The sequence below is a fragment of the Lepidochelys olivacea genome, assembly GCF_965140295.1.
Source record: "Lepidochelys olivacea isolate rLepOli2 genome assembly, chromosome: 24".
Classification (NCBI taxonomy): domain Eukaryota; kingdom Metazoa; phylum Chordata; order Testudines; family Cheloniidae; genus Lepidochelys; species Lepidochelys olivacea.
The window spans coordinates 16,746,264-16,757,971 of record NC_140434.1 but is presented as its reverse complement, the minus strand read 5'-3'; the positions used below and the strand labels follow the sequence as shown (position 1 = coordinate 16,757,971).

General features: G+C 55.9%; 1 protein-coding gene across 1 annotated transcript; it reads left to right on the top strand.

The window, feature by feature from the left end:
- Positions 1–5,206: 5,206 nt before the first annotated feature.
- LOC311512790 (uncharacterized protein) lies at positions 5,207–9,566 on the top strand (the record flags this gene model as incomplete). The annotated part of the gene is made up of 4 exons (XM_084614159.1): positions 5,207–5,381; positions 6,124–6,270; positions 8,572–8,706; positions 9,466–9,566. 4 exons carry the CDS (start codon positions 5,207–5,209, stop codon positions 9,564–9,566), a joined length of 558 nt encoding a protein of 185 aa, XP_084470285.1.
- Between the last annotated feature and the right edge of the window lie 2,142 nt (positions 9,567–11,708).

Below are 11,708 nucleotides of genomic sequence, written 5' to 3'. Positions count from 1 at the left end.
TGCTCCTTTATCACCTTGACCGTCCAGTGGCCCCACTGGTTGTTTAGCAGCTTCCTGCTTCTGATGTAATTTTTGCTGTAACTTTTCGAGTCTTTGGCTAGTTGTTCCTCAAATTCTTTTTTGACCTTCCTAATTATATTTTTACACTTCACTTGCCAGAGTTCATTCTCCTTTCTGTTTTCCTCAGTAGGATTTAACTTCCACTTTCTAAAGGATGCCTTTTGCCGCTCAGTGCTTCTTTTACTTTGTTGTTTAGCCACGATGGCACTTTTAGGGTTTTCTAATTATGTTTTTTAATTTGGGGGATACATTTAAGTTGAGCCTCCATTATGGTGTCTTTACAAAGTTTCCATGCAGCTTGCAGGGATTTCACGTTTGGCACTGTACCTTTTCATTTCTGTTTAACTGACTTCCTCATTTCTGTGTCGTTCCCTTTTCTGAAATTAAATGCTACAATGTTAGGCCCCTGTGGTGTTTTTCCTGCCACAGGGATGTTAAATTTAATTATATTTTGGTCACTATTACCAGGCAGTCCAGCTAGATTCACTTATTGGACCAGATCCCACGCTCCATTTAGGACTAAATCAAGAATTGCCTCTCCTCGTGTGGGTTCCAGGACCAGCTGCTCCAAGAAGCCGTCCTTTGAGGTGTCCAGAAACTTTATCTCTGCATCCCGCCCTGAGGTGACAGGAACCCAGTCAACAGGGGGATAATTGAAAACCCCCATTAGTATTATTGAGTTTTTTATTTTAATAGCCGCTCTAATCCGATGAAGTGAGTTGAAGCTTATGCTCAGATAAATTTGTTAGTCTCTAAGGTGCCACAAGTCCTCCTTTTCTAATCTCCCTGAGCATTTTACAGTCACTCTCACCATCCTGGTCAGGTGTCGGTCCTATCTCCCTGCTGCTCGTTTCTTGTTATTCGAGCATGGAATTACTCTCCAGAGAGATTCTATGGGACAGTTTGATTCATTTAAGATTTTTACTTCATTTGACTCTATGCTTTCTTTCACAAATAATGCCACTTCCCCCTGCCCCTGCCCAGCATGACCTGATCTGTCCTTCCGATATTCATAGATTCATAGATTCATAGATATTTAGGTCAGAAGGGACCATTATGATCATCTAGTCTGACCTCCTGCACAATGCAGGCCACAGAATTTCACCCACCACTCCTAAAAAAGACCTCACACCTATATCTGTGCTATTGAAGTCCTCAAATTGTAGTTTGAAGACCTCAAGGAGCAGAGAAAGATATATTTTGTCTCCTAGAGTTACTGTCTCCCATTGATTATCCTCATTCCACCAAGTTTTTGTGATGCCTGTTACATCGATATCCTCATGTAAGACGAGGCTCTCTAGTTCACCCGTCTTATTATTTAACCTTCTAGCACCGGCATGTAAGCGCTTTAAAAACGGGTCACTTTTTAGCTGTCTCCCATTACATGATGTCATTGAATGGGCCTTTTTTTCATTTGACTGTTTCTCATCAGATCCTCCCTGTATTTTATCATCTTCCATCCTCTCCTCCTTACCAGGACATAGGGAATCTCCATTAATAGATTCTCCCCTAAGGGATGTCGCTGACCAAACCACGTGCTCCTCCTCACCCATCGGCTTTCCCCCAGCCCTTAGTTGAAAAACCATTCTATGACCTTTTTAATGTTACAGGCCAGCAATCTGCATCCATTTTTGTTTCGGTGGAGTCCATCCTTCCTGTATAGGCTCCCCCTTTCCCAAAAGTTTCCCCAGTTCCTGATAAATCTAAACCCCTCCTCCCTACACCATCATCTCATCCACGCATTGAGACCCTGCAGTTCTGCCTGTCTAACCGGCCCTGCGCATGGAACTGGGAGCATCTCAGAGAATGCCACCATGGAGCTCTTGGGCTTCAATCTCTTACCTAGCAGCCTAAATTTGGCCTCCAGGACCTGTCTTCCCTATGTCACTGGTACCTACTGTCACGGAGTCCCCAGACGATGCTCTGGAACTGCTCCCTACGAAGCCAGGCAGGACTCTGGGGAGGTCTCCTCTCTGGGAGCAGCCTGTCTGCAGGACACAAAACTCACCCAGCTCCACCTTCCTGGGTCTGACCTCGGAGCATTCAGCCTCCTCTGCCCCTCCGTGCGCTTCCCACAGCGAGTCCGCCAGGCGGGGCTCCTGGGGAAGCCAGAGCGTCCTGCACCCCAACTCCGCAGTGAGATGTGACTCTCAGCCAGCCAGTAAAACAGAGGTTTTTTAGACGACAGGAACATGGTCTAAAACAGAGCTTGCAGGTGCAGAGAACAGGACCCCTCAGCTGGGTCCATTTTGGGGGGCAGTGAGCCAGACAATCACGTCTGTCCTTCACTCCATGTCCCAGCCAGCCCCAAACTGAAACTCCCTCCAGCCCCTCCTCCTCTGGGCTTTGTCCCTTTCCCGGGCCAGGAGGGCACCTGATTCCTTTGTTCTCCAACCCTTTAGCTCTCACCTTGCAGGGGGGGAAGGGCCCAGGCCATCAGGTGCCAGGAAACAGGGTGTCCGCCATTGTCTGTGTCCAGACTCCTGCACACACCTGCCCTCTAGGGCTCTGCAATGACCATACACCCTTACCCCACCACCTAGATACTTAAGAACTGCACAGGGGAAACTGAGGCACCCCCACACTATTCAGAGGAAACATTAAGAACAGTCCCACTTCGTCACACCTACATGAAGCACAACCACCAGCTTCTCCCCAGCACTACACAGAAATCTATCTAGATGTCTCGAGAGGTCCACAACCTTCGCACCAGGCAGGTAAGTCACCATATGGTTCTCCCGGTCATCGCAAACCCAGCTCTCTATAGCTCTCACTGCATCCGATGAAGTGAGCTGTAGCTCACGAAAGCTCATGCTCAAATAAATGGGTTAGTCTCTAAGGTGCCCCAAGTCCTCCTTTTCTTTTTGCGGATACAGACTAACACGGCTGCTCCTCTGAAATCAGCTCTCTATATTTCTAATGATCGATTCGCCCATTACTAATACCCGTCCCAATAACTGGAGTTCCCTCCCGCAGAGAGGTGTCCTCAGTGCGAGAAGATACCCCAACATCATCTGGAAGGAGGGTGCCAACTATGGGATCGTTTCGCTCTGCTCCAGTTGGATGATCTCCTTCCCTGGGACTTTCATCCTCCTCAACAGCACAGAGACGGTCGGACCAGAGGTGGGACCGTTCTACCGTGTCCCGGAAAGTCTCATCTGTGAACCTCTCTGTCTCCCTCAGCTCCTCCAGCTCAGCCAGCCTGATCTCCAGAGCCCGTACGCGGTCTCTGCAGGCCAGGAGCTCCTTGCACCAAACGCACGCCACACGCCCAGGGGGCAGGTAATCGGCCATGCTGCCTTGGGGGCAATAAACTGGGTAGCCCCCCCTCTGCTGCTGGACTTCCATCCGCCCCTCTGTCCCCATCCCTCCATTGTCTTTTTACTCCTGCAGCTCGTTCCTCTGTGGCTTTGTTTTTATCAGGGGGTGATTTTGGCCCTAAGTTTAAGGAATGCTTCGTGTCTCTAGCTCCCCCCTCCCAGCCCCTGGCCCCGGGGCGCCGGCCATGTGGGGCCGGCCGTGGGCCCGGCTCAGCGGCTGGAAGGTTCCACGGCAGTTGGACGCGCCCAGAGGGTTCCACCAGCCGTTGGGGGCCCCCGGACGCAGCCGCCACCGGAGCTGAAGGGGGTCGTTTGCCCCCCAGGCCCCGGGTCCTGCTGCCCCCCTGGCCGCCCCAGCTCAGTGCGGCCAGCCCGGGACGTGTCTGTGAGAGCGAGCGGCTGGGAGAGCCCCCAGCACCAACGCTGGGCGAAGCCGCAGAGACGGGGCCGGTGGCTGGAGTAAGGGTCTGTCCCTCTGTCCCCATCCATCTATCTCTCTGTCCCCCCTCCCTCCACCCCTCCATCCCTCCATCCATCTCTCCGTCCATCCGTCCCTCTGTCCCCCTCCCTCCACCCCTCCATCCCCCCTCCTTCCACCCTCCACCCCTCCATCCATCCCTCCACCCCTCCATCCATCCACCATCTGTCCCTCTATCCTCCACCCCTCCATCCATCCGTCCCTCTGTCCCCATCCATCCATCTCTCTGTCCCCCTCCCTCCACCCCTCCATCCCCCCTCCTTCCATCCTCCACCCCTCCACCCATCCCTCCACCCCTCCATCCATCCCTCCTCCTTCCATCCTCCACCCCTCCATCCATCCCTCCATCCCTCCTCCTTCCATCCTCCACCCCTCCACCCATCCCTCCACCCATCCCTCCACCCCTCCATCCCTCCATCCATCTCTCCGTCCATCCGTCCCTCTGTCCCCCTCCCTCCACCCCTCCATCCCCCCTCCTTCCATCCTCCACCCCTCCACCCATCCCTCCACCCCTCCATCCATCCACCATCTGTCCCTCTATCCTCCACCCCTCCATCCATCCGTCCCTCTGTCCCCATCCGTCTATCTCTCTATCCCCCTCCATCCATCCCTCCACCCCTCTATCTATCCATCCTCATCACCCTCCCCGCTCCTTCCACCCCTCCATCCATCCATTCCCCTCCCCCTGCTTCCCCTCTCCCTCCACCCCTCCATCCATCCCTCCATCTATCCCCCCTCCATCCTTCCATCCATCCATCTGTCCCCATCCATCCACCTTCCATCCTCCATCCATCGATGGCTTCCAACCCCTCTCCCTCCACCCATCCCTCCATCCATCCACCCCTCCATTCCCCCTCCCTCCACCCCGCCATACATCCATCCCCCCTCCATCCTTCCACCCCTCCATCTGTCCCTCTGTCCCCATCCATCCACCTTCCATCCCCCTCCCTTCACCCCTCCATCCCCCCGTCCATCCGTCCATCTCTCCTCCATCCATTTGTCCGTCCAACCAGACATCCATCCCCCCTCCATCCATCTGTCTATCCCTTCCTCCCCCCATCGCTCCATCCCTATACACACCGCACCTGTCCCAACCTCTCCACCCCCCTCCATCCAGTTATCCATCTGACACCCCCGCTAGAGCAATGGGCTCAGGCTTTCTGCAGACTCAGGCGTGAGCATCCTTCGGGCTTTTCCCTCAGCCAGCGGCCCTCGAGCAGTGCCGTTAGGTCAGAGCTGCTGCTGTCCCCAGCTCCCTACGGCCCGTGCTTCAGCCCAGCCCCTCACATCCCTGGCGTCTCTCCCTACAGGTTACCTCAGCCCCCCGGAGCCCGTCGCCTCGCGCACGATGTTCCCCTACCGGGTGGTGAGCATCTCTCTAACCTGCTTCAGTTTCCTTCTCATCCTGGTCGTTGGGGTGTGTCCGTGCTGGCTGCTCTTCAGCTCGGACATGGGGCCCATGAATTTCGGGATATGGACTGTGTGCAAGGGGATTGCCTGCAAGAACCTGCCCCCCAGGACAAGTACGTGTCCCCCACTGGCATCCATTCACCGTTCTCCCGACGGACCTGGGTCTCCCCAGCCGGTGTTAATCGGCCGTAGATCCACTGGAGTTGACAGGGCCGGACCCCCAGCTGGCGTTGATTGGCCGCAGATCCGCCAGAGTTGTTGGGCCCGGATCCCCCAGCCGGTGTCGATCGGCCGTAGATCCACTGGAGTTGACAGGGCCGGACCCCCAGCTGGCGTTGATTGGCCGCAGATCCGCCAGAGTTGTTGGGCCCGGATCCCCCAGCCGGTGTCGATCGGCCGTAGATCCACTGGAGTTGACAGGGCCGGATCCCCCAGCTGGCGTTGATTGGCCGCAGATCCGCCAGAGTTGATGGGGTGGATCCCCCAGCCGGTGTCGATTGGCCACAGATCCACTGGAGTTGACTGGGCCGGATCCCCCAGCTGGCATTGATTGGCCGTAGATCCGCCAGAGTTGATGGGGTGGATCCCCCAGCCGGTGTCAATTGGCCGTAGATCCACTGGAGTTGACAGGGCTGGATCCCACAGCTGGCATTGATTGGCCGTAGATCCGCCAGAGTTGATGGGGTGGATCCCCCAGCCGGTGTCGATCCGCCTTCACCCAGATCACCCATCCAGCTTCAGTTGTCTGTAGCCATTCATTGTTCATTGTTCTTGCAGCCGAGATGGACACGTGTCCAGGGTGGGGGGTGGGCGAGTGGGCTGGGTTGCCCCTCTGATTCTCTCAACGCCCCCCAGGTGTGCTGGACTCCAGCCGGGGATTCATGCTGGTGGGGATCATCACCGCCATCTTCGCCACGTTGTGCTGCCTGGATTCCTTCCTCCGCCAGGCGAGCAAGTTCTTCCCGGAAACCAACGTCTGGGCCATGACCTGTTTCACGGCAGGTATCGTGGGTGGGAGGCCCTGAGACGCAGCCACCTCTGGGGGGGAGCGGTGGCTGGTTGATGACCAGCGTTGGATAGAAGGATAACTCTTGTTTCTCATACAGCCCATCTCATTGGTAGCTCTCAAAGCGCTTCATGGTCTGTAAGGAACTTAGCTTCACAGCACCCTGTAGGCAGACAGCCAGCCCCATTGTATAGATGGGAAACTGAGGCACAGAAAGGCTGAGTGACTTGGCCAAGGTCAAGCAGGGAGCCAATGGTGGAGTAAGGAACTGAGCCTGGGACTTATGCAGCCTAAGCCAGGGCCCTAATCAGGGGACCATCCTTCCCCTCTTAATCCCCACCCCTCGGTATGGATGGCTAGAGGGGTGGGGACGGGGGTCGCTGGGTAGATGATGGATGGCGAGAGGGGTGTGTCTGCAGAAGGAGGGAGGAATAGACAATGGGGTGTGTATGGTTGGATGGACAGGGTGGGGTGTGGAGATAGGTGTGGGGGTGGGGTGGATAGACGGGAGTGTAAGGGGATAGATGGGTGGATGGAGGGAGGGATGGGGATGTATGTGGGTGGAGGGAGGGAGGGAGGGACTGAGGGGCACATATGGGGATGGATGGGTATGTGGATGGAAGGATCGGGGCGCATGGGGATGGATGGATGAATGGAAGGATACAGAGTGTATATGAGGATGGATGGATGGAAGGATAGAGGGGTGTGTTGGGGGCATGGAGGGATGGGTGGATGGATGGGTAGAGGGTGTGTTGGGGGGGTGGATGGATAGAGGGGTGTGTTGGGGGGATGGAGGGATGGGTGGGTGTGTGGGTGGATGGATAGAGGGGTGTGTATGTTGATGAATGAGTGGGCGGATGGAGGGATGGGTGTATATGGAGATGGATGGGTGGAAGGATAGGATAGAGGGGTGTGTTGTGGGGATGGAGGGGTGGGTGGAGGGAAGGAGGGAGGGAGGGATGGAAGGACAGAGTGGTGTGTTGGGGGATGGAGGGATGGATGGATAGAGGGTGTATTGCAGGGATGGATGGATAGAGGGGCGCATATGTGGATGGATGGATGGATGGGTGGATGGAGAGATCAGGACATATGGGGATGGATGGATGGGTGGAAGGATAGAGGGGTGTGTTGGGGGAGGGATGGGTGGGTGTATGGAGAGATGGGGGTGTATGTGGATGGATGAATGGATAGAGGGGTGTTGGGTGGATGGACGGATGGATGGATGGATGGATAGAGGTATGTTGCGGGGATGGATGGATAGAGGGGTGTTGGGGGATGGATGGATGGGTTGGGGGGATGGATGGATGGATGGATGGTGGGATGTTGGGGGGATGGATGGATGGAGGGAGGGAACGGTGTATTGGGGGATGGATGGGTGAGTGTATGGAGAGATGGGGTTGTATGTGGATGGATGGATGGATGGATGGATGGATGGATGGATGGATAGAGGGGTGTTGGGGGATGGATGGATGGATTGAGGGGTGTTGGTGGATGGATGGATGGATGGATGGATAGAGCGGTGTTGGGGGATGGATGGATGGGTTGGGGGGATGGATGGATGGCGGGATGTTGGGGGGATGGATGGATGGAGGGAGGGAAGGGTGTATTGGGGGATGGATGGGTGAGTGTATGGAGAGATGGTGTTGGGGTTGTATGTGGATGGATGGATGGATGGATGGATAGAGGGGTGTTGGGGGATGGATGGATGGATTGAGGGGTGTTGGTGGATGGATGGATGAATGGATGGATAGAGGGGTGTTGGGGGATGGATGGATGGATTGGGGGGATGGATGGATGGACAGATGGCGGGATGTTGGGGGGATGGATGGATGGAGGGAGGGAGGGGTGTATTGCGGAATGGATGGGTGAGTGTATGGAGAGATGGGGTTGTATGTGGATGGATGGATGGATGGATGGATAGAGGGGTGTTGGGGGGATGGATGGATGGAGGGAGGGAGGGGTGTATTGGGGAATGGATGGGTGAGTGTATGGAGAGATGTGGTTGTATGTGGATGGATGGATGGATGGATGGATGGATAGAGGGGTGTTGGGGGGATGGATGGATGGATGGATGGATAGAGGGGTGTTGGGGGGATGGATGGATGGATGGATCGATGGGGGGATGGCTGGATGGATAGAGGGGTATGTTGGGGTGACTGGTGGATGGACTATCCAGCAGGGGATTATCTCCACACACCAGCTCACCTGAGGAGAAGAGGAGCTTGACCCAGGAGTGCCAACTCCTCCTAGTGGTGGTGTAGGGCATGTGCCCCTGACACTCTCCCTTTGGCCTGTAGGAGTTTGCGGGCTGATCAGCTCGGTGACGTTCCTCGTGTTTGTGCTCGACTCGCCCCATCAGCCCCAAGTCCAGCAGAAGTACAACTGGGCCTTCTACATGTCCTGGGCCGTGGGCCCCGCCTTTGCCCTCTCCGGTAAGCAGGGGCAGGGGGCAGGGTCAAAGGGCCCCCAGACTTCGTTCCATGGGACCCATCACCGGACGGCTGAGCTGGGGATCTCAGACATGCCTTGGGAGGTGAAGAACTTAGGACATTTCCCCGGGCGGTTCCCTGAGACGAGGGGTTGAGCCGCAGAATGGGGAGATTTTTCACTGAGATTTTTCCTACATTAAACAGACATTTTAACCCAAATCAAATGGGAGGGGGGGTGTCAAATGTTTTCATTTTGGAGGAAATTTTTCCAAAAAGAAACCAGAAATTTGTAATGAAACTGTTCACTGAATTTCCCTGTCAGCACTGTCCAGCTTTCTGACGGAAAAATGAAATGGGAAACTGTTCTGGTCTGGAAAAGCTGTTTGAGTTTAAGAAAACCCATTCTTGGAAAATGCCTTTTTTGGGAAAAAATCTTTTTATTAAATGTGTTGGGGGAGGGGGCCAAATCCATTTTTTGAAACCCTTCTTCAGTAAACGAGTCTGGTTTCCAAAACCGTTAAAAAAAAAGTTTTGATTAAAAATGTATTTTTCATGAACAGAAACTCAGTTTGGAAAACCGGCTTTGGTTTTACAATTCCATTTCCAAACCGGTTTTTATAAGAAAAAGAAATCGGGTTTCGAAAGGCATCGTTGGCAACCACAACAAATCGGTGAAAACTCGTGTGTTGATCTTCAGTAAAAGTTGCAATTTCCAGTCATTGCTCAAAAATCTGCCGGCCTCTTCTCCTCTCTCACGCCCAGGGATCTCCTGCCTCATCACGCAAAAGCATTCGCCTGCCCTGGGCACGAAGCCGGGCACCCAGGTGGCCCCGGAGGGGGAGACGGGCGCGGCCCCAGTGTAGCCAGGGGGCGCCATCCCTCCTCGGCTCCCCGGGCCCGTCCCCCCACTCACAGCAGCCCCCCTCCTGCGCGGGATCCTGGATGCCGATTGGTCCGTGGCTATTCCAAGCTCTGACATCGCCTGACTCATTACACCATCGGGAGATCCATCCACCACGGGACTCATTGTTTGCAGTGCAACTTGGAACTGTTGAATATCCTTCCACTGCTGGGACTACTTTCCCATCGATGCTAGACAACATTATTGGATATCCCTTCGCAGTCAGGACGAATTGTCCTCTCACGTGCCTTAGCGCTATCAAATATCCCTCCACTACTGGGACTTTTCCCCTTACAGCGGCACTTAGCACTGCCATCGATCCCTCTATCACTGGGACATTTTCCGCCCCATTGCACTTAGCTCTATTGAGTATCCCTCCACGACTGGGACTTTTTCCACTCAGCGCTATTCAATATCCCTCCACCACCCCCAGGACTGTTTCTCTTTTGTGGCCCTTTGTGCTCTCAGATATCCCTGCACTGAGGGACTTGTTTTTCTCAGCACCACTCACCGCCGGAGAGTATCCATCCACCGAAGGCTCTCGATGGCTCAGCCCCAGTTAGCTCGGTGGAAGGGCCTGCCAGTGCCGGGGGCGGTTTTCCGTTCTCGCTCAGCGCGTACTGAATATCTCGCCACTGCCGGGCCCTTTTCCCCCTCTAGGCTACTCAGCACCGTCAGCTAGTCCTCCCCGGCCAGCACATCGGCCGCCTGGCTCACTTAGCTCCAGCACGTATCCCTCCACCCCCAGGACTATTTCCTCTGTATTGCACGGCTCTGCAATTGCCCCGTTACAATCGTCTCGTCCACGGGGCTCGAGCCGGGTTCTCGTCACTCCGGCCACGGCGTCTGGGCTGAGCTCAGCTGTTAGGGGAATCCCACAGAGCCACGCCTCCCCGTGGCCAAATGGCCCCATACAAGCCCCTCGTCTGTTTCTCTTGGTGCCACCATCACTGATTGTATAAAGTCCTGAGAGTTTAATCGTTTGGTTTGGATGTGTGAGTCATTGTGAGATCGGGAACCTGTTGTCCTGGGCTGTGCCCCAGTTGAGATCAGGGCCCCGTCATGCCGGGCGCTGCCCAGACACATAGCGAGAGACAGGCCCTGCCCCAGTTGAGATCCGGGCCCCGTCATGCCGGGCGCTGCCCAGACCTGGTGAGAGACAGGCCCTGCCCCAGCTGAGATCAGGGCCCCGTCGTGCCAGGCGCTGCCCAGACACATAGTGAGAGACCGGCCCTGCCCCGGCTGAGATCCGGGCCCCGTCATGCCGGGCGCTGCCCAGACCTGGTGAGAGACAGGCCCTGCCCCAGTTGAGATCAGGGCCCCGTCGTGCCAGGCGCTGCCCAGACACATAGTGAGAGACCGGCCCTGCCCCGGCTGAGATCCGGGCCCCGTCATGCCGGGCGCTGCCCAGACCTGGTGAGAGACAGGCCCTGCCCCAGTTGAGATCAGGGCCCCGTCGTGCCAGGCGCTGCCCAGACACATAGTGAGAGACCGGCCCTGCCCCGGCTGAGATCCGGGCCCCGTCATGCCGGGCGCTGCCCAGACCTGGTGAGAGACAGGCCCTGCCCCAGCTGAGATCAGGGCCCCGTCGTGCGAGGCGCTGCCCAGACACATAGCGAGAGACAGGCCCTGCCCCAGCTGAGATCAGGGCCCCGTCATGCCGGGCGCTGCCCAGACCCGGCGAGAGACAGACCCTGCCCCGGCTGAGATCAGGGCTCTGTTGTGCCAGGTGCTGCCCAGACACAGACAAAGGCAGCCTCTGCCCCTCCTACATACAATCTATGTAGCCAAAGGCAGATTATCCCCACTTTACAGATGGGGAAACAGAGGCCCAGCGAGCTGATGTGACTTTCCCAAGCTTGGAGTCGAAGCCAGGAGTCTGGGTGCCAGAGCATAACATACAATCTGTAGAAACACCGTCCACCCACAGATAAGTGGGTCACTAAATTGTACCGGTAAAAGCTCTCTGCCTTTCTCAGGCCGTTTCACCCTCAAGGATCCGGATGCAATTTTCAGGTTGCACAGCCTCAGCCAGAGCTGAGATGCAGCCACCTCTGGGGCAGAGCAGCTGCACATAACGCCGCACCGGGATGGCTCGCCTGCC